The sequence below is a fragment of the Sander vitreus genome, chromosome 21, assembly GCF_031162955.1.
Source record: "Sander vitreus isolate 19-12246 chromosome 21, sanVit1, whole genome shotgun sequence".
In the NCBI taxonomy this organism is placed as follows: Eukaryota; Metazoa; Chordata; class Actinopteri; order Perciformes; family Percidae; genus Sander; species Sander vitreus.
The window spans coordinates 27,351,414-27,375,022 of record NC_135875.1 but is presented as its reverse complement, the minus strand read 5'-3'; the positions used below and the strand labels follow the sequence as shown (position 1 = coordinate 27,375,022).

The 23,609-nt window shown below is 41.6% G+C and overlaps 1 protein-coding gene across 1 annotated transcript in view; it reads right to left on the bottom strand.

Moving 5' to 3' along the window:
• Positions 1-21,164, bottom strand: part of LOC144535849 (caveolae-associated protein 1-like) — a 31,557-nt gene extending 10,393 nt beyond the window's left edge. Inside the window, 2 exon segments of the mRNA XM_078278585.1 lie at positions 20,323-20,448; positions 20,450-21,164. Coding sequence (XP_078134711.1) covers positions 20,323-20,448; positions 20,450-20,854 — 531 coding nt within the window. The 5' untranslated portion in view covers positions 20,855-21,164.
• Between the last annotated feature and the right edge of the window lie 2,445 nt (positions 21,165-23,609).

The following is a 23,609-nucleotide window of genomic DNA, read 5'->3' as shown; positions in this document are numbered from 1 at the left end:
TTAAACCATTGAAATATTTATCTGTGACATGCTTAAACAGTGTGTAAAAAATAGCACAGGAATCATAAAGTCAGCAAACTCTGTATCAGTGCCACTAATAAAGGCCTTGCTGAGATAAGCCAGTTCTCACGACGGTGACCATGGACATTGACCTAGCTAGACATGGTCTGTCCTGCCAACATATCCTCAAAGCTCCGAAAATGCTAGAGTAAACGTTGAAGCAGGGTTTCTTTTGATAAATCAACCACATACAGTACCAGTCAAAAGTTTAGACACGCTTTCCCATTCAAGTGAATGAGTAAGCATGTCCAAACTTTTGACTGGTACTGTATTTAAAATCTAAACAGGTAATCTCATGCTTAAAAACATCTTAAACCTTGTGGGTGTGACTGGTGTGTGCTGTTGCAAGTCCACCCCCAAAAGTATCATGGGATACCCATAAAATGGGTAGAGCTAGAACACGCATGCACACTGAGACCAAACAAAAATGGAGATTGAATTAAGCCTAATATCATTACATTATCTTACATCAGCCATCATAAATTACTGTTCATACCAGACCAAGTAAGGCTGGAGCAACAAACCCCTTAGTGTATTGGATTGAGATAGGGTGTGCCTATTAATTCCAAGTTTTATTTGTAAGACAAAAGTTGGGAAATTATTATTTAAAAGTTGTGGCTTTAAGTTAAATATCCTAACCTCTGTCATTACAGTATGAGAGATGGTTTACATTGCCTACTGTTTTCTTACTAAAGCCAATATCAACTTGCTGATATATCAGTCTAATCCTAATGCTCACCCTGTCAGACTGGCTCCTTTAGGTGATGGATGGGAAGGCATACGCTGCTCTAACCAGTCAAGGGACTGTGTGTTTTTCAGTACATTTCTCATGTGAGTGCCATGGGAAAGAGTGTGATGGTCGCACACAGCATACAACTCTGGGTAGAGAACTCCCTACTCTCCTGCTGTTTTCCACTGGTCTCCTTTAATCAGAGACATGGGACCAGAGAGAGAGAGAGAGAGAGAGAGAGAGAGACAGAGAGAGAGATTGCTATATAAAGTGATGGCATGCCACAGGTCCCTGAGGGAGGAGAGAGAGGGATGAGTCACCAGGCCTGTTGTTGCAATAGAGCACAGCGGCAACCTCTCTTCTTTCCTTTTGCCTCTTTTTCACTTCCCTCCATTCTCTATTAATTCCTTCCAGCCTTCATTCCCTCGCCCCTTTTCTTTCGTTTCTCTCTACCTTGTTTTTTACTTGACGTGGTTTCCTTACAGTGAGTGGTAGGAGAGTAAACTTAGATTCTCAGATCCCTGAGGAATGAGACAGATCAGCGTCACAGCTCCATGGCAACCAAACAAAGAGAAACCAAAATATGCCTGTGCCAGTTGTGTGTCAGATCATCTCGCTTGTTTTCTATTCAGTTCAGCTTGCATTGGAATTAGTAAAATGATCCTAATTCATAGACTGCTATCCCATCTGCACGTCACAGTTTTGCTTTAAAGTTATGGGGATTCTGTTTTTTTTAGTAATATATTCATCAGAAATGGGGAGAGAAATAATAAGCAGTGAGAAAACAGCACATAGCCTTGTTGCCATTGGTCTGTGAACATACTGTATAGGTTGTTAACATGCAAGAACCAATATCCAGTTTAGCCACCATTTTATTTTGCTTGAGTTTATTTTGCTACATTATGTGGGGTACAGCTCACTCTCCATTGCTTGCTACAGTACATTCAAAAACAGATAAAGAAAGAAATACCAGAGATGTTATATTGTAACAAACTCAAACATGGCAGGGCATCAGCAATGTAACTTTCAGAATTTTTCCTGGAAATAGCCTGGTCCTAAATAGCTAGTTGTTAGCAAATTACACGTATACTCTAGGGGACGCATTTATGTGGCACACATGGAGAAGTTAGCCTTCAGGGCTTTCTGCAAGAAAGGGTTAAACCCAAACCACATCTTTTCCTAAACTTATCTAAGTAGTTTGATACATTATTTACAGTTTCTTATCGGCTTAGTGAAGTTGCCAGGTTTGGTAGGCCTACCATCTGTACGGAAACCAAAATCAAAACCTGTACATAAACTGTTGTTTGCCAAGAAGTAGCATCTCAGGGTGGCTTAGGGGTTAAGATGCCAACCATAAACTGCAACATCCATGATTTGAGTCCAGGTGGTGGACCTTTGTTGCATCTCTCTCCCTCATCATTATCCACACAATTCTGTTTGTGAACAAATTAAATAAATGAGATATAACGTGCTAATTAGTGAGCTTTAGAGGTGTTGGTAGTTTCCCCTTTGTTCTAATATTTGTGCTAAGCTAGGCTAACCACAGCCTGACTCCAGCTCTGTACTTAACACACACAGAGATGAGATTAATATCTGAACATCTCACTTTTAAAAAGAAAGCAAATAGGCGTATTTTATGAAATGTTGAACTATTCCTTTATATCAGTTCCATCACATCCTTTTATTAATATTTTCCTCACCTCCATCCTCTCCTCTCCTGGCCAGATGTGTCTCCTTGTGTTATTTTGTGGCCAACATCTGATGACATTTCCCACAGTGCTTAAAAGCATCACAGCATGTTTCTTTGTGTGGAGCTACAACAGTTTGCATAACCTTCTTTTCTGGTTAAACAGAGGAGCTTTGTAAGGATACATACATGAATCTAGCACAAATGATGATTTCTTGAAGTGTTTCCAAGGCTGCAGACACGTGTGTGTGAGGCAGCCCATTCCCACCCCTTTCAGCTCTCACTGCAAGACACAGCTTGCCATTGTCGACTATCAGTGGCAGTTGCTTTTACGACATACTTTGGTTTGCGGGTATTCTGATCATGTACTTTCATGTACTGTAGAAGCACACACACACACACACACACACACACACACACACACACACACACACACACACACACACACACACACACACACACAATCCTTTGTAGTGAGTAAACACAGAACCCCATCATTATTAATTCCACCTGAGTGATACCATCCCGATGGAAAATAACATTCCAGTGCCATATTCAAATACACAAGATGAGCTTACTTTTCAGAAATTTAGAATTTTACTTGCACACTTTGAACATTCAGCTGAGTCCTACTATTAATAGGGTCTCTAATTATTATGGGACGAGCAACTGAAGCATGGCAGCCCTGTCTTCCTCCTCTCTGGCCCACTCTGGGTCTATGTACAGTTCCCCATGCTTGACTAACAGGAACTTAGACAGCGAGGGATGACAGTGGTCGTTCCCATGGCCACCCTGTGTTACTCTTTCCAATAACAATGGAGGAGGTTGGTGTTTATAGAGAGATTTATGGAACTGCAGAAAATGTGTTTTCTTCCTCTGCTGTTTGCTCCTGTCCTCTGTAAAATGTGTCCTCTGCTTTAAGATAAGAGGAATGTTAGGCTACTGATGGGCACAGTCTTTTACAGTGTATGGAAGCCACTCATTTTTAAAGAAGTACAGTGATTTTGTATTGCAATTCCCAAACGTTGTGGGACATGTGACTAAAAAATGAAACATTAAAGACTGACATTACTGTCTAGTATAGGACCAGCTCAAAAAAAGTATTGTCATGAAACCTATTTGCACGGGATTAGTATCATCTGGGGACCTCTAACGGATTTATCTGTACCACGAGAGTTGGGTACCCGGAGGTGCGTGGTGGACGACCACGGAGGACGGCCAGGGCGAGGTCGCCGCACCACACTTGAGTCGGGGTTCCGTATCTTTTTGGGCCAGTCCTGGTAGAGATACCTTATCCCCGCCGTGGCACCACCCACACAGCATCACCATCTGCCCTCAGACGAAGCTGCTGGGAGCGCGTTGAATCGGGGACGGAGCAGCCCCTTATCTATACCTTATCCCATATCTGTCTTTGCGACAGGGATAAAAATGCACACAGGAAACAAAAACCTTGAAAAAATTATATACGACGATGCCAAATCAAAGACATGTCGATTCACACGGGACTAATATTATCACAGGACCTCGGTGTTCGGCGAAATATGGTAGGTCATTTGCTGGGGAATTTTGACTTGACAAATTACAGACATGGCCGAGTCGCACAGGATTAAGATCACAGACGACCTCCGTAATTATTACAAATGACTAGAGGTCACCAGGTTATGCTAATCCCGTGCGAGTAGGGCTTTAGGCCACATCCACACGCATTACTTTTGCTACGTTTTACGCTTAGCGTCCACACTACTTGGGTTGAAAACACTGAGATTGTGTTTTATTCTGGATGGTCGGAAACGGAGAGTTTTAAAAACGACACCCATCTTATCAGTCACGACGTGTTGTTTCCTGATTCGTCACGCCCCTATCACATGACCCTTTTACGGAAGAAAACATACAACATCCACCTTGGCTACCAGTGGTTATTCAACATGGATAACAAATTACAGGCCCTGCTGACTTAGCTACTACTGCCTAGATGTGCCAGAAGCATGCTATTGTTCGAGTGATTGGTTGATTTGTAACAATTCCCATGTCTAGCGGCAGTGTCTACTGTTTACACTGGCATGCGTATACCCAGTGTACGTGAATGGTCTGTGATAGCGTTTTTAGGCGCATTTGTATGACGGAGGTCAGGTGTAGTGTTGAACAATGAAATGATCCCTGCCCCGTTGCGGGTCCATCCATCATCCATCCATCCATCCATGGTCGTCTGCTTATCCGGGGTCGGGTCGCGGGGGCAGCAGCTCCAGCAGGGGCCCCGTTGCGGGTACGTTCCCTTTAGTTTTGAGCGTCCCTTGCGGCCGGTTCCTCCAATGCTTTATTATATACACTCCCCTTGCTTTTTTTTTATGAGTTTCAGAATAAAAGGACAGTAAATATACATAAACCAGCACCCGTACTTTTTATTTGACTATAATTTGCTCTGTGCACAGCTGTTGTCCGTTAACTTCCTTGCTTTTGTGTCATAGTTTTTTCTATTTATTTCTATCTTATGGTGTTTTATGTCTGTATGTATGTTAGATGCTTTATTTCTTTTGTGAAGCACTTTGTGCATCTCTGCTCTTGAAAGGTGCAACATTAATAAAGTTACTAATTTATTTACTTGTTCATATTAAAGGGATAAGGTTGTTGTTTAACTACTATTAGCTTGTTTTTTAGAATTACGATGTTGACCCCATATGAGCCTTATATCCTCGGGTGGGGCCCTTCTGGCCGTTCCAAAGTCGAGGCTTAAATCTAACGGTGACCGTGCTTTTGCCATCAAGGACCCTCAACTTTGGACCGACCTGCCCGAGGAGATAAAGCTCACAGACTCTGTTAACTCTTTTAAATCACATCCCAAAACTCATTTTTACAGACTTGCTTTCATGTGACGTCGTCTCTTTTTATTGTCTCTTTTTATTGTCTCTTTTTATTGTCTCTTTTTATTGTCTCTTTTGATCTTTTTTATGTTTTATTGCTCTTGACTTTTGATTTCATATTTATTTTATTGCTTATAGTTATATTTATATGCTTATTTGTCTTCTCACTACTATGTTTTGCCTCTTTTGTCTTCTTGTTTTATTTACCCAATTTTGTCATGGCAATGTTCGGCCCCCAATTTTAGCTCTCTGTTCTTTTATTGACCTTTGGACATCCTGCCTTTGCCATTCTTTGTCTGTCAAAGCACTTTGTAAACACTGTTTTTAAGGTGCTATATAAATAAAGATATATAAATAAAGTGATTATTATTATTACTAGTGCAGTGCCCGTTTGGAGCGCGTGCCTTTTCAGAACGGGCCGATTGATTGGTTCCCAGTATTTTTTCCCCACAACTTTATTGTGTAAATATGACACAAAATGAGTCAGTTAATTAATCAGTTATTAAATACTTATACTTATACTTAACATGTGACATGAGGGGGCGTGTGTGTGCAAGGCTTGATAAGCCAGATGCGCAACTGTGTCATGGAGATTCATGAAGTACTGAGATGTTGATGGAGATTCAGTGAGAAGAAGTTTGAGGAAACAGAGGCGCAGGGCCTCGAGCGGAAAAGTCTTTTGTAAATGCACCTTTTTAAAACCACCTGAACGAACACAACGAGGAAACGCTGGGGCTGGCCATGCTCAGAGAGAGACCACGCTGGAGCAGCTCAAAGTCAAAGGCAAGTTTATTTCATCCATAAAAATGGAAATTACAGTTCACGAGGAAGCTGTTCGCTGTCTTGAAGAATTAGGGAAGACCTACACTTGCTCAGGCAAGTTAGTCTCATCCTCACATTAAACATGACAGGTAGGGACAAGGAGACAGGGGGATTAGTGTTACCAGTTGAGTTAACCTTCAGCAGCCGTTTGTTGATTAATGAGCCCATTTAGCTTAGCCGCTGGTAACATTTGTTAAACTTTCCTTAGTTCAGGCTCCCAGCACAGGGGAGACATTCCCTCCAGGGCCCATACTCTTTGGGGGGTAACACCCTTCACTTTACCGGCAGTACTGACAAAAGATGAAGCCACCGTGTCTTGAGAAGCTTCTTGTTTTATGTCACTATAATCTCACTTTACATCGTCTTTTTCCTCTCGCTTTCCTCACAGCCGCATGCGTGTTACGCCACTCTCACTACGGCACTGCTCGCTCTCCTTGTTAGACCACACACGCACTGACGTCACTCACTCAACGCACCTGCCATTCTTGTAACATGCTGCTTGCAGCGTTGTCGGGTGGTGTGCCCATTTGAAGCACTCTCAAGAACAACACATCCAATGGTCTTTCAATAGGGCCTTTACAATGTGCCTGACATGTGACATGACACGCACGTAGGCTCGCTGCTGCTCCTCAGTCAGCGTGCTGTGTGCACACACACACACACACACACACACACACACACACACACACACACACACACACACACACACAGTTTTGTTTTCAGGAATCATGACTTAAGTGTGTCTGTGTGTGTATTATTGCAGGATAACAGGCTTCTGTACTTTGTAGTCTATCTTAGAGATGAGTTTCATCATGAAGTAATTTTACAAAGAGGAATCCCAGAAGAGAATTAAGCAACAAAAACCCCCACAAATTATAACATAATTTGTAATGCTTGAAGGTTCATCCTCACCCTTGAAAGTATTACTTTTTCCAAAGATTCTCAACTCAAGGTCCACTTACAAGTTTTCTTCCTGAGCTTTGACCTGACTTAAAGGACAATTCCAGCGCAAAACGAACCTAGGGGTTATTAACAGATGTGTACCCACTCTGTCGTTCTCTGGGACATGTTTTCATGCTAATGGAATGAGTTTGGAGCTTGAAAGACGCTAGCGCGGATTGCTGATTAGCTTACAACGCTAGTATTCGGGGCACAGTGAACATAAAAACAAATCGCTATTTATACCACTAAAAAGGCTCAAAATATCACCAAACTTCAACGGCAGCATAATGAGGGTCCCTAAATGTAAACCGAAGCATTGAGAACTTTATAAGTGTACAGACAGTTTACTGAACGAAGAGCTGCGGGAGCTCCGTGAAAGAGCTACGAGAGAGAGAGAGGGAGAGAGAGAGAGCGCTATCAACACAGCCTCGTACTTCAGGAAACTGGTGGTGTACCTGCGGACATTGTGAAGCTATGGCTACTGAACAGGAGTGCAAGGAGTGGGACCTGTTGAGTCGCGATGCCCAAGAGACGCAGTGTTCTGTACAGTCTGAAGATTTCTCCTCTCTGATAAACAGGGCTGTACTCCAGACCGGAGGGACCAGATGGACAGTTATCCACTGAGTAAGTACACTAGACAAGTTATGCAGAGTGTGATTATTTCAGATATATTGAGCAAATTGCTTTTGATTTTAGTTTGCATCGCCAGCTGTAAGTCATGACTGGTTTCCAAGATGGCGGCGGCATGTAAACATGAACGTGACTGTCGTTATAATCTGTCTTTTCAATAAACTGTCTGTACACTTACAAAGTTCTCAATGCTTCGGTTTACATTTAGGGATCCTCATTATGCTACCGTTGAAGTTTGGTGATATTTTGAGCCTTTTTAGTGGTATAAATAGCGATTTGTTTTTAAGTTCCCTGTGCCCCAAATACTAGCGTCTTTCAAGCTCCAAACTCATTCCATTAGCATGAAAACATATCCCAGAGAGCGACAGAGTGGGTACACATCTGTTTTTACCCCTAGGTTCGTTTTGCGCCGGAATTGTCCTTTAATAATTGTGGTGGCAGTAGCTTCACCTCCTGGGCACTGCCAAGGTGCCCTTGAGCAAGGCACCGAACCCCACTAACCGCTCAGGGTGCCGGTCCAGCAGTTGCAGCCCACTCACTCTGACATCTCTCCATTTGTGCATGTAAAAGGACCTGAGCATGTGTGTGTATTTCAGGCCTGTGTGTGTAGTGTGTAATAACAACAGAGTGTACATTGTAATTTTCCCCACTGGGGATTAATTAAAAAATATAAATAAAAAAATAAAAAAATACTAATAATTTGCATCACATGACCAAGGTATCAGAATGAAGTCACTTAATGACATTTTAACCCGGATTTTCCACCGGGTGTAACTCTCCATGACAACCACTGTAAGCAAACTCCATCTGCTGATGAAGACCAAGAGATGTAAGCTCTAGGAAAAAGAATCTGGGAAGTGGACGTTGAGTTAGGATTATTTGTCATGTAAATGGTTTGATAGTTATACATGAAATATATAAAATATTTCTGTGTAAAGTAAAATCCATTGTTTATAACAAAAGTAGGCCTACATTAAATGACATTAGCCTGATGAGAGTAATGATTCAGATTTTACTGTCTGATCTTGTTGTCATAAACTTTAAAAATGTTGTAGACACTAAAGTTTAAGGAAGTCATCCTAAGATTTAAATCATTATAGAACTAGATGATTTGGTTATCACAAACGTACCTCTGTTCAGGGCCAATAATATAACAATGAAAGGATTCAAAGCTGGAATCATATGACGGAGTGAATCATTTGAGAAAACAAACTAATGTTTTTTTTTATTATGAGTCATTGACGTCTGACTCATGTGGAAAAGCTTCTACTTAGAAATAAAAAATGAAAAGGGGAAGAAAAGGATCGGAAAGATATAAGGAGATAATTGCTCTATTAATGTCAAGTGAGCAGCATTAAAACAGATTTGTCATGCACTTCACCACAGCTGAAAAATGATCATGGTATTTTTGAACAGCAAGTTTTAAACAAGCTATGTAAAGTTGAAGGCAGTGCAGTGGGACTGGAACCTTTAAGTGTCTGGTAGCAGTATATGGCCTTTTTCCATCACATGGTACCTGCTCGACTCACCTTGACTCTACTCGCCTTTTTGTTTTTCCATTATGAAAAATAGTACCTGGTACCTGCTAACAGGTACTTTATTTAGTATCACCTCCGTCGAGGTTCCAAGCGAGCTGAGGTGACGTGAAAACCTGCAGACTACTGATTGGTCAGAGAGAATCGTCACTAATCACTGCGTCATCGTTGCTATAGCGACAGACGGGGGTGTCCTGAACAAACCCCCCATTTTTAAATAATTTAGCCAGCGGAGTTTTTTTTGCTGCCTCCAGCTTCTTTAGAAACTAAATGTGTCTTCTGACAAACAGCCACATGCTGAGAATCACAAACACACACCTTCTGTCTTCACGTTCTGTGTGTGTGTCGCGTTAGGTCACGGCAGTTTCCTGTGGCGTCGCTATGACAACCAGCCACGCTCGCCTCACGCATGAGGCGGTACTAACGGGGCACCGCGGTCGAGCCGAGTGAGTAGAGCTGGTACTAGCAGTGGGTAAGCGCCAATAGACTGCTCCCTTTTTAAATTGACTTTTTTTTATTATTCTGTGCATAGAAAATCTAAATTGCAAACAAGCTCAAGAGATGGGCACACTTAGTTGACACAAAAGATTTAAACAGTGTAATGCTATCCATGTACTAGATCCAAACAGGATTTAAAGGACAAAGGTGTCTTTTGAATGGCCTGCTCCATTCTTCTCCATTGCGCACTATTATTGCTACAAATGGATTCTAATACTCCGGTCCAAACACTGCGCCTTTCAGACCATCGGGTCTGGAGTGACCATTTTGACTGGGGTTGACTACTGCCTGCCAAAGAGAAGTATACATTCTAGACCAAAGCACATTTTTCTTAAGAGTAGAGAGCTGCAGACAAAGCTGAGGTAAGCTAACAGTTAATGTGTTGACCTGGCATCAAGTGTACCTTCAAAAGTAGTTTTAGTCGTGCGAAAGAAAACTCCGATTGGACAGATAGTCTAGCTAGCTGTCTGGATTTACCCTGCAGAGATCTGAGGAGCAGTTAACCATAGTCCTCACAAATCCACCGGAGTTTAGAACGCCAACACAAAGAAAGCAGGAGGAAACAGACATCGGTGAAAAGACATGCATCCGGCGGAATTTCCTGCGGCAGCGGAACAATCCTGGAAGTGGAACGTCAAGGATATAGACTGAGCTACGATAGCTAGCAGCATAAACATTGTGTGCCCACTGGCTACCTGAAAATGTTGGGTAGGCTATTATGAATCAGCAGCAGTTCAATTTCCAATCCAGGGGAAGGCACTCCAGTTTTAACCCCCTTAAGCAAAACTAAACTACTCCAATTACAGTTTTGCGTGTGTGTGTTTGATTCCTCTCTCATATCAGGTGGCATAAAATAACTGCCCTGAAATCACAGACTGAAAGAGCATAGTGTCTGTAACCTGTATTACCAAGTTACTGCTGCCAGGGAATTCATGTTTGGTCACAGAGCAAGCAGCAACCACCACAGCTAAACGTGTTAGGCCAAGACACCTGTCTGTCAAGCAAACATGCCCTATATTCCTTGGAGCCAGCATCTTGTGGTTTTTAGAGGAACTGCAGTTTGGGACACATGCACTTAAAGAGGAACTTCACAGATTGTAAACAGCAACGTGTGTTTACAGATGCTAGCGAGTACTAAATTATATGTAAAACAAAAAAAGTAGTATAAAGCCTTTAGTGTCTCCAGTGGGAGCTGTGTGATGATGTCAACAGAGTCAGCATCGGTTGGGGCTGAAGACTACAAGTTTGAAACTATAAATAATCTGAAGGTGTGGAGTTAGAAAGAAGTGAGTTTGCCAGACCTTTGGAGTCCCCTCCTCATCTCTGCTCAAGGCTAGAGGCTCCATTAGCTCCATTAGCCTCTACTAGCATAACACACCCACGTCTCCATGACCGGATGACAATTGTCTGAACGTCATGAATTAACAAACAAGCTGATGTTGTGGCCTGAATGTCAGCACTTGTCCTGGCCCGACCTCTGATTTTCAAAACCAAACAGGAACACAATCTCCTAAAGGCTCTTTCCTTCTCACAATCAAGCAAATATGTGAGAGTTGCTATTTTTAGATGGCTCTTCTCTTCTCTTTCTCTGTCTCCATAAGCCCTCTGTTACCTCGCTCTCTGTCTCCTTTATCCTCTCTCCTCCTTCCACGTTTTATTTCCCTTCCTCCCCATTTATCAACAAGCTATCATCAATGCCCTGACCATCTTGCCTGACATTCACACCACCCCTACAGGCTGAACCAAAGCCAAAAACACTCCACCAAAAAAGCACTGCTCCCAACTGAAACAATGTTACACACAATCTGGCCTGTACACTGAGCTGGGAACATTTCTGGCTCACATGTCCATATATGGACCTGGATGGACCTGTGTGAGAAGAATGGGTTCACTCTTGATTAATTTACATATAATTCATTACTTAGAGTCTTATTGTTCTCATGCTGTTGGTGAAATGTGTACTTTATAGTGTTGGAGAACTAGATCTTTTGAGGGCAAAACAGTCATATTACCTAATTTGTAAATCATTTGGATGACGCTGTGATCACAGTTAAAAAAGAGTGCAGTTTGACAGGGTATTATTGATTTAAATGAAGGGAGGCATTTTGGGTGGTGTTGGTGGAAAGTATAGAATATGACAGATTGTTTGTTGCATGTTAATTTCCACAGTCCAAGATTCTGATTCCTTTGGAGACATAGACAAAAGAATGAAGTTGTGGTACAAAGGGGGAAAAAAATATTCATATTTGTATTTTAAACATTTTGCTGATAAAAGAAATGGCTTTGAGCTCCAGTGAGACCAGAAAGCAGCACTACTTGCTAAATAGGTGGTAGTGGCTTAGTGACTAAATGAAGGCCTGGTTGGCTGGTGAGCTAATTGGTAACTTGCCCCATTTATGAATTATTATCAGTACTTCATATTTTAATCTGTGATTCAGTGAACGTTTTTTTACTTGTTATATAGCGGTGGGTTCCAGCTTCAAAAGGTATTTTTGTGATCTCACAGCAGATTACTGTCTGACCGCAATGATAAAATGTTTGGCAAAACCAACTTTTAAAGCTATAGTGCGTACTTTCTGTCTCCCCCAAGAGGAATTCTAAGTAATGACAACAAAACTGTCGGCGCGTCCACATGATTCAAGCCTTCCGTGATCGCGCACCGCCGCCCCCTCCTCCACACAGTTGCTAGTAGCCATGGAGGACAGGGAGGATTAAAAACCATGATGGACACTTCAGAAGAGGTCATTATCTTCACTCGAGTTTCTACGTGGGAAAGTCACCTGGACGCCACAATCTTCTGAACATAGTCACACTGAGACATCCAGAGAGAGTTGTGTGGAGCTGATATATCTTTGTAGCAACTCATTTGGCAATGGCTTGAATGTAACAGACGTTTATTAATATCAAAAAGTTACACACTAAAGCTTTAAATCCAATATTTTCACAGACTGCATAACGCTATGACAGGCATTAGTTTGTGGAAGATATAAACATTGCTTTCGCCAAACATTTTATTCTTTCAGACAGACAATGGTCCTGGAAAACCTAGTAAAAATAGCCATGTTAGCTATGGCTGGCTCTAATTTCTTAACAGGTCAGCACTACCAAGACGGCTTCAATTTTGGTCAGCAGTGCAAATTCACATGTCAAAGTTGTACCCTACACAGAAAGTGTGGATTTACTTGAACTGGATCTGCAGATTGGAGTGAATTAAGATTCAGAGGTAGCCAGTGACCACAAAATGTTGTGCTCATTGTTATGCCCCCAGCTAGAGGACCAGTGCTACTGGGCTACCTAGCTCAGAGCCATACCCCTTGACAAAGTTTACCAAAGCTGTACTCTACACTTGGCCTTTGCGAGTGGAACTGTTGATTGCGGTAATTTAATTGAAATGGGTTAATTTTGCTGTTTTAAATGCTGATATACCCTGGAATAAGAACTATTTGCCTATACCAATAACAGATTAAGAAACAACTCGCTCAAACCAGGGAAATATCAAAATGACTTAAACACTCCTTGAAAGCACACAATGATACTTCCTTACTATGGTTTTGCTGACTGGACCCTTTATATTTTAAATGTTAAATAATCAACTATTTTCATTATTTTCTAAACAAACATGTATAATGTACATCTCATGAACATGCCAATATTTTTATATTTTATTGCAAATCTATTTTTAATTATATATTTTGATCTCAGTTAGAAGATCAGATTTATCAAAGGGGACGGATCTTATCAACTCATACTAAAAGAAAAAGAATCAAATGAGAGGAGAAAAAGGAAAAGTGGTAGGAGTGTAGGGATGGTGTGTAGGGTGGGGCGGGGTGAGGAGGACACGAAGTGGAGTGAATTCTCCTGCTGGGTGGATGAGCAAGGGAGAGGGAGGAACAGGGCTGTGACTGAGGAGGAGGCAGGAGGAGGTTAGCATGGAGAGCCGGGGATGCCTGTGCTATGAATCAGCTGTCTAAATATGGTCCCTGCTCTTCATCTCAACACACCCATACGCTCCCTGTACAAAGTGGATGAACATCTCTCTCATATTTTGCTCTTACCCTCATGTCTTATTCCACCCTCCTCACAGTGATGGAGGATGCTCCTCGGGTCAGTTAGTCACTATTCTCACTACACAGTATGTATTCCTCTCAGCCAACAGTCTTTACTAAAGGTGGCAGTAGCGTTACACACATTCATGTTCCACCAAAACAAGTTCCTTCCCGAGGCTATTTTGCAGCGGCTCTGTGGCTCTGCTTGGTGCTTAGCACCGCCCAAGATTATTATGATTGGTTTAAAGAAATGCAAATAAACAGGAGCACATTTTTCTCTGATCCTGGAATGATATGTGGACCAGCCAGACCAGTTCTAAGGTCTTTACACTGGCTTCCTGTCTCTCAAAGAATTGATTTCAAAATATTGTTGGTTTAATGGATAGGGCCAAAATACATTTCTGATCTGCTGCTACATTATAAACCATCCAGACCTCTCAGGTCGTCTGGGACAAGTCTGCTTTCTGTCCTGAGTCAAAACGTAGGCTAATCTTTATTGTTTGAATATTTGTTATTGTATTCTATCCTATTTATTCTTTTTTTGTACATTCTGATGTATGTGTGCTGTGTGTCTGATATTTTGCTGCTGTAACACTAAAATTTCCCAGTCTATCTAATCTAATCTATTCTTTAATGTTTTATGTAAAGCACTTTAAATCGGATGGCAGTTTGATCTATTGTGACTATAAAGAAACTGGATAGTGCAGCTTTAATCAACTAAAATGTTCATCCCTCTGCTTTACTCCCTCTGTTTCTCTCTCTCTCCCACACTGTGAGGTAGAGTTGTCACATTCCAGGTTGGATCCTCAGTAAGTGTTGTAAGCTCTGTTATCTGGCAACACATGGCCTCAGCTGTCAAGGAACTGAACACAGATGTAAGGGAGTAGATCTCAGGCTTACTGGATATTCAGCCTTAAATGAGCCAAACACACACACACCCCCGTGTACACAAATACACCCACATGCAAACACACACACACACACACACACACACACACACACACACACACACACACACACACACACACACACACACACACACACACACACACACACACACACACACACACACAATCCCCAGAGGAGGACAGCTGCTCATGCTAACAGGGAGACTGTCACTTCCAACAGATGTGCTGACAGATCTGCCGCCGTGTTACACATCATACAGTAGCCTGAGTTAGTCCAGCATACCAGTGCCATTATGTGATATTGTTTGCTTCGATGGCATCAATCACAGGTGGTTTTGATTTGTATTAGACTGATATTAGTTTTTGACTTATTGCAATGATTTGTGCCACAATGAAATATAATGTAAGCCGATTTATAACAATGCCAAAAAAAAATCCTATAATGAAAAAAACTCAATTGAAACCAGGGCGAAACAATGCTTGTGTAGAATCAGGTCATTACGTCTTCCTGTAGACTACCAGAAAACTTTTATAACTATGTATTAAAATGCATATATACATATGTACAGTTGTTTTTCACAATAAAACAAGATGAACTAAGTCATATGTCCCATCAGTCTAAGCCTTGTTAGGACCATACTTGTGAAGGGGGCCCAGGAGGGACTGTAGGGAAGACTGGGGAGCCAACAGCCGCTAATAAAGCAGAGCTTAAACACCCTATGCTAGACTACAGAGCTCTGGTGCTGTGTCCTCCCTGTGTGAGCTGACCCTATGTGATGATAAACACGATTCAGTAACAGTGTGTTTTTATTATCTGCAGAGCACCAGGGCGGGGCTTTTCCTCGGGGCACAAAAAGCACAAGTATAAATCAGGGGTGTCTGAATCTAAACTTATTTCCCGCCTGACACAAACTGAAACGTGAGAAGCATTTGGGGAAAATGTCTGGAAAAAAAATCTGTCACAAAGATATAAAAATAGACTGATATTAGCTCATGAACCCCCAGTGGATAAGATTATTACCAAGGGGCCCCTATATGGGGATGTTGATGCTGTTTTTTTTGTTTTGTTTTATTGAAAAGGCAACACTGTATAAAGGAGATCCTGGCAGTAGGAGTGAAAATGTATTCAGTAGTTGTTCTTGTGTATTCCACTTTTGCTGGTGCCCCTGAAGCAACATCAAGGCCTCAGAAGATCCCCAGACCATTTTGAAAACTAACGCTGTGGCAAAAATGCTGCTGGTGTAAGGACAAACATACAACTATTTATTGTTCTACATTGTTCAGAATGCAGCATCTGCTAATTGCCCAAAATTTAATATAATGCTTCCAGTGTCCCTGAAAGGACATTGGTTGAAGCCCCAAAGAGCTATGGAAAAGATACACTTTGCTCTGCTACTGCCAGGGGTGGACTGGGACAAAAAGTCGGCCCTGGCAAATTCCGTCCCTTACCGGGCCAATTTCAGACGAGGACATTATTTGCTTTATAATAGCAAAAACCAGGCTCACATAAGATTATGGCACTAGCAGCATGAGGCGCACTTACTGGCTTTAATAATAAAATAAAACACACAATTCACAAAACCTTCAAATAAACTACCATGGCACCATCTTAGAATAGAATGGAAATGCTTGCATATTTAAAACATATTATGACATGCTTTTATTTTTGAAAAGTAGAAGCCCGATGGCTGCAGACAGTTGGCTACAGGCTGCAGCCGTACGTCAGTGTTTTTTCCAGCGGCCCAAATCGACCCAAGAGTTGATCGGCCCTTCTGGCGTTTGGCAGAACTGCCAGATTGCCAGTCCACCTATGGCTACTGCTATTCTGCTACTCTGCTAATAAGAAAACTTTAGCTCAGGTAAGACACAGCTGGTGTGAACAAAAGAAAAAACTTGCTGCTCATTCACTTGGTTTGAAACTGAAGGGTGAATAAAAAAAAAAAACTAAATTCAGATTGCTGATTGGTTTCAAATGTTGTGTGTGTGAGCTACAGATTTGCTCTTAACATATTTTTTGGGCATGATGGCCTCTGTAATCCGACATGAATGAGTTGTAAACCATAGCAAAGTGAAATCATCCGAATAATAACGCCAATAACAATGATAATACATCATGTCATATATCAAATACCAAAGTGATACTGGTGGTTCTGAGTCCATTTCTTGCCATAATGCTAGTGGAACCCAAAGAAAACATGATTAGCATATATTTTAGACAAAGTCAGACATCAGCAGCTCTGTAGGCATTTTACACATTGGTCTGTAGTGACATGCTGATTCATGCTCAGTGTCTTGCTCAAGGAACATATGACACGGTACCGTACTTAAGTACACTTTCTATGTGCTTGTACTTTACTTGAGTATTTGTTCTGTTGCGTTTTGTCTTTTTTCATTGCCGTCTTGTCATGTTTTTATCTAATGTAAGGGGACCTTGGGTGTTCTGAAAGGCGCTTCTAAATAAAATGTATTATTATTATTATTTCCATTTATTCTACTTCAACTTCTCTATATATACCTTGGTTATTGTCATGTTGGCTGTTTTTCTGACGAAGACCGATTTTTTGGTCTAATAAAACATTTTTGTAACTATAATCCATTTTTTTCCTGACTCTTCTACAATTCAAAGGGACATTTTGTACAGTTAATAAAGCAGCGTAACTAATATAAGCTCAACAGATCTGTTGGCCTAGTTTATTTTGTTAGTCTTTCCATGATGTTCTTACTACTACTACTACTACTACTACTACTACTACTGCTATCCTGCTGACTCTGCTAGCCTGGCCGGTCAAAGTCTTCAAATGTAAATATCAGAGTGAACACAGAGGAAAAGATGAAGATCACTATCAGCTATGACCTATGGCTATGATCCTGACTACATGGACAGGCAAGACCATCTCTGTGTCCATCTCCATCTCTCCATCAGAGGGGGCTACTGAGGCAAGCGTGGAGGAATTGAACACCGATTTTGACTTTTCTGCCGGGCATCCTGCTAGCCAGTGTGCAGGCGTCGGACGGTGACCTGGGTGGCCTCTGTGCCTGTGTCTGTTTCCAGCTGGATGTTGGGAGCTGTGGCGTCCTTTCCCTGAGACTTGGCTGGATCCTGGAGTGCCGGTGCCATTCAACCGGGTGACTCTTCTTCTGTGCGCCACATTCTGCTTCATGGTGAATGACGCACAAGATCAAGGAGCTGATGGGAATACATTTCACTGGAATTGTACCTCATACGATTTCATGATTCCTGATTTTCGTTACAAATAAAATTGATTGATTGACTACCACTATTACTACTGCTACAGATGTCTTTGTACGTCCACAGTGTTCACAGGGTTGTTGTGGGTGGCATTGATGCGATTGTTTATGATATAAGTTAGTCAACAGTACAAATAAATCCTAACAAAAAACTAAAAGATAATGTTTTGAGGGGTGTTGGCGTCTTTCACTGTCTACTGCTGCTTTTGAAAGAATCTGCCCTTGACGGGCAATAGAGGAGCACAGAAAATTGAAAACAGAACAACACATTGTGGTTTGCTTTTTTAATGAAGATGAATCTGACATTATGTCATAGTTGGCAACCATAAACTAAGCCAGTGTTTTGAGTTAGTAAGGGAGCCAGAGATAGGCATTTCAGGGGGAGTTTCTCTTGCCACAGGGCCCAAGCAGTTGGCTAACACTATCAAAATCCCAACCCGTTTTGTTTTTCGCTCTGTGGTGTTCCAAGTAGATTGTACGGGAAACTTGCAACACTCAGCTTCAAGATACTAATTAAAATGTTGATTTATGATCCTCTCAGGTTGAGAGTCATCAGATTCTTTCAGATGTGATGATGGAGATTAGCATTATCTTGCTGAAAGCTGTGACCTGGTCATCTGCAGATCATTATGTATAACAACTTTTGCTAATATACAAAGAAGCCAAATATATTGTGTAAACATGTTAGAATAGCATTTACTCATAAGCATTCACAGTCTGGGTTGCTTAAGATGGAGCTCTCATTTGACTTCTGCCCAACTGGAAAAGAGACCGAGAAAAAAAGAGAGAGTGAGGTCGGTCTAAGCCATGATGTCTGAGTCAAGAGTGGAAACTCTGAATGTCTCGCGCCACTGTGCAAAAAGCTGCAAGCTATTACACATCACACAGCAGCCTCAGAGGCTAAAAAAAGAAACAGGGCTCTCCTCAACTCCCCTCAAATAAAAATCTTTCTCTCTGTCTTTTCAAATGAAACATCTGCCCTTCAGAGCTTTCTCTCATGTCCCTTCCTCTCTACTACCACCCCTCAGCCTTAAACATGACCTTGAGCGTCCTTGTGGTATTTTCCATCTATGTTTTAAAAAATAAAGAGAAAGAGTGAAATTACTTTCCGAATGGATTCCATATGATTTAGGCAGCCAGCGAGCTTGGCTTGTATTCTTTAGTCCTATATATAGTGTGCTTTGTAAGGAAAATATCTGGAAGCCACCTTTAGTGTATACTGAGTATTGAACCAATGTACAGTAGATTTGGGGTGGGGCAGGGTTGGTACAGAGCAACATCTGGAAGGTTTACAGTCACAGAAATACACCCATGATCAATGCTTCTGTATTTTGTTTAAGAACATAATGAATTGCGTCTGTATAGGCTAAAAGTTAGAATGAACAACAATAAGAAATGGCTAAAACAAATGTGAAAACAAATGTGAAAACAGATGTTATTTGTATTTAGATACTATTTTCTAAAAGGTATGGTAAAGGTATTACATACAAAACTGGAAAATGTGTTTTCTGATAAATAAGTGTGAGTAATGTATCCAGTAATTGTTACCATAGGTGTGGATGTGTATCAACGTATATACATGTTATATACTACTAATTTGTTTTGCCACATACATTTTGAAGGCAACATAATTTCTGCCTGGATTATGATCACAGACAACGTTATTCCAGTCAATGAAGTTTTTCTACCGTACAGAAATGATAGGGAGGTGGTTAGGGTGGATGGTTGGCATGCAAGAGTTCAGGTCAGGTTTATACTACAAAAACACTTCCGTTATGGGTAAGGGTATATTTTTCACATAAAGTGTACAAGCATCAAAGCTTAACTTAAATATATTGACTGTTCTTGTTTACCTTGGGTGCTTATGTGAGTAAGTGATAAATGATGAAGTCGTAGGCAAAAAGTGAGAGGTAAAAATGACCTTCCTATTTGTTAAATATTATCCGTCCTGGGATCGCATTACTTTCTGAGTGGTATGTTTTTGGTATTGTGGGTTCAGTGATGAGATATAGTACAGCCTAATGACTCACTTGAGCACTTGATAGCAATACTTTGAGGTAACTCGAGCCACTCCCTGAAATCCTCTGCACCTCAGCAAATTGAGAAACATCTTTGGCAAACACTTTCATGTTCACTATTTGATAATAAACCACCATCACCACCACCATTTTCAGCAGTTTTTTTAAAAGGGATGTGGCATTGAGATGACTTTCATTCCCATTCAAGAGCCCAAGGGCCACACCCATCACTGAACCTATAAGGTGCCATATCATTTACATACTCAGCCTTACACCTCAAACAGACAAACCATAACCACACACTGATACATGTATTTATACACACATTCACTCTCTCACCTGGTAGATCATGACTTTAAAGTTGCGTCTCTTGAGCAGCTCAGCCTCGTTGCTCTCCAGCTTCTTGATCTGGCCTCCTTGCTTCTCCAGGGTGGCCCGCACAGTCTTGACGTTGACGCTCACCTTTGCGCACTTTCTCCATCATCTTATTGACACTGTTGGACGTGGTGCTGTGGCTCTTGGACAGTTTGGTCAGATCGCCCTGAATGCTGGTCACCGAGCGTTCCATCTCCTGCTGCCTGGCTTCCAGCCCGCTTTGGGTCTGCTGGATCTGGTCCACCGCCCCAATGATCTTATCAAGCAAAGACAGCACCATGACCCCGTTCACCTGGGTGTCCAGCTTCACTGCGTTGTCCTTGTCTTCTGCCGCGTCCCCCTCTGTACCCATGATGGACAGCTCTTTCTTGGCTGCGGCAAGGGCATCGTCTTCGTCATCTGAGGGTGGAAGGTTGACCTCATCATCTGAGATCTCGGTGAGGGTTTGAGGCTCTAGCAGGGCACTTGTGGACTGCAGTGCTTCCATGGCTGCCATGTTAGTGAATTTTTAGTGTTCAGTCAACTAATAAACCACTGGTTCTTCTTGATGCCTTTTCGACAGTTTTCTTTCTCACCTTCTCTTCTTCTTTCTTCTCTTCTCTGGATCTCTGCTCTTTACCCCTCCTACTTCTAAACTGACTTATCTCTCTCCAGCATATATGCACTCTCTGTCTCTGTCTGTATCTCCTGTCTACTTCAAATCCCTGGAATCAGGCCAGCGTGCAGGGGAAGCCAAGCGATGCTGGATGTTACCACATGAGCGTTAGGATGTGAATGCCACACCAGGCAGAGAAACCCTCCAGTCAAGCTACAGCTGGCAGGGTATTTTCTCTCCACCCCCCTCTTTTTCCATTGGACTCTCCCCCTCTCTTTAAACTCCTCCCTATCTCCTCCCTTAATACACACACGCACATATCAGTAAGACTCCAACTCCAGCTGGTAGGTCCAGCCCCTCGATGATTCAATAACACACCCCTTTGGTCTAGCCTTTTCCCATCGGCATGGTTGGAATAGTTAGAGCAGAGCCGCACTGATCTGCTTGTATACAAGCTCAGGCACAGCAAAAGGAGGAATGTCAGACAGGATCTGTTCCTGTTTCCACTCCTTTCCCCCTTCTATGCAGAGAATGTTCAGTTCATGGAAGGCGTGTCAGATTTATAATGGATAAAAGACACCAGGAAGGAAAAGGACATAAAGAAGCTTCAATTGGCAACAAAATGATCTTTTGATGAATTCTACTGTGTTGCTGTAAAGTTAACATTTGGTATGTCACTTTTGCAAACACAGAGAAATATCTGGGTACTTTGCTGCTAGAAGTGAACTAGTACCTTTAGTTTGACAAAAAATAAGAACTCAAGGTCCTTACTAGCCTTTTCCGGAGTTTTTGACTATATCTTCATTAGCGAATGGTGTTGTGCCAGTAGTCATGGAGTTGGCATCATGACAAGCCATTCACTGATGAAGGCCGTGAGATGTGGTTATAAGTTCAGGAAAAAAGTTAGTAAGTAGACCTTGAGTTAAAATTATTTAGTCAAACTACTATTTCCAATGTCAACAAAGAACTTACATGCTAAAGTACCTACTACTTTTAGCTCTGGCTTTGTCATCAAGGAAAAAGTAAATCTTGACTTTGGGAGATTATATAACATCATCACATCCATGACGTCAGTTCCAGGCTGGTTACTTTCCTGAAAATGTAAGTTACCCCCAAACACAAGTTAAAATCCATTCCATATATTAATAAAACACTGGGCGTTTTAATCCAAACCACAATCTTTTTTCTAATCTAAACTATGTGTTTTGGTGCCTAAATTGAACTGTCGTCACCTTTTGACAGCTAAACTCACCTGCCACGGCCCCTGAAAGGACCGTCACTTCGCGGTGCTCTGTACCTGGATCACAGTCACCTTTTCTTGGCTAAACTCAACTGCAACAGCCTCTGAAATGGCAGTGACCTCACAGTGCACTGTTCCTGGCTCAAAGTCACCTTTTGTCGGCTAAACTTAACTGCAACGGCCTCTGAAACGACGGGCAGCTCACGGCAGTGTTGTGACCAAGTCATCTTTGCTCAAGTCCCAAATAAGCCTCAAGTCAATTGGTCCAAGTCTCAAGCAAGTCTCAAGTTACTTTTCTGGGGGCAAGTCAAGTCAAGTCAAGTCAAGTCCTTAGTTAAGGCAAGTCAAGGCCCAAACCAAGACACCCACGATAAAACACTCTTACCTGTAGTATCTGGTCTTTATAAAGAGAAAAGATTAGGTATTAGTAGCCCATCTAATAAAAAGATTGGCTAGTTTGTATAACTCGTACAACAAGTATGACAATGAATTGAATCTGTGGCACAGACGCAGCCGTTGTGGCGGTCTGGTCCGATTAATGAGGCTTATTTTGGGGTCTTTGATGTTACGTGTTGCCATAGCAAGGATTTTGACTGACAGCTAGTCAACCAATCATGACAATCACATACCGGGAGCTTTTTCAGTCGTCCAATCATGATTCACAGTTTGTGCTGCTGCCGCTGCATAGCATATTTAATAGACAGAAACGTGACAACATTAAATTATATTATTTTTGTTTAACAGCTAACATTCAAACTTGTCATCCGAGTCATCATGCCTCAAGTCAAGTCAAGTCTTGAGTCTATCATCTTAACTATTATTTGACCGGTCGCCACGTGACCAGCCGGTTTTCGCGTAATTTCGTAGGATATCATATAAATTGTTGTGCATACGCTTTTGTACGATATTATACGAACCTGTTCATGATAATGCGTTGCCACATTAAATTTGCAATTATATTTACCAGCAGTTTGGTTATATCCTGTGGCTGTTGGGTTACACACCCTGGTTTGATCTCAAGTTTTTCTTCAAAAGGTAGACTTTTAAATTTGTTCTGTAGAACATAATCCACATTGTTCATGGTGACCAGTTACTATCTTCTCTAAAACATATATTATAACTTCTGGCAACCTTGAGCAAATGACAAGTAGCCAATCAAATGGCAGTGGGCCAACAGGCAATCTGCCCCACTTGGCTTTAATTATTGAAGGTTTTGGGCATGCGTAGTTGTGCTAAGCACAATTAAAATGCCAATTTAGAATGATTCTATCCATCCACTGATCTTAAATTGTGTAATAATAATAATATTAGCAGAAAACCAAGGATGTTTTATGTCATGCATTAATCAAGAATTATATTCATTTCGAAATAACTCATTACCACTAAAAACACTTTTTTGCCCCAAATTACCTGTCG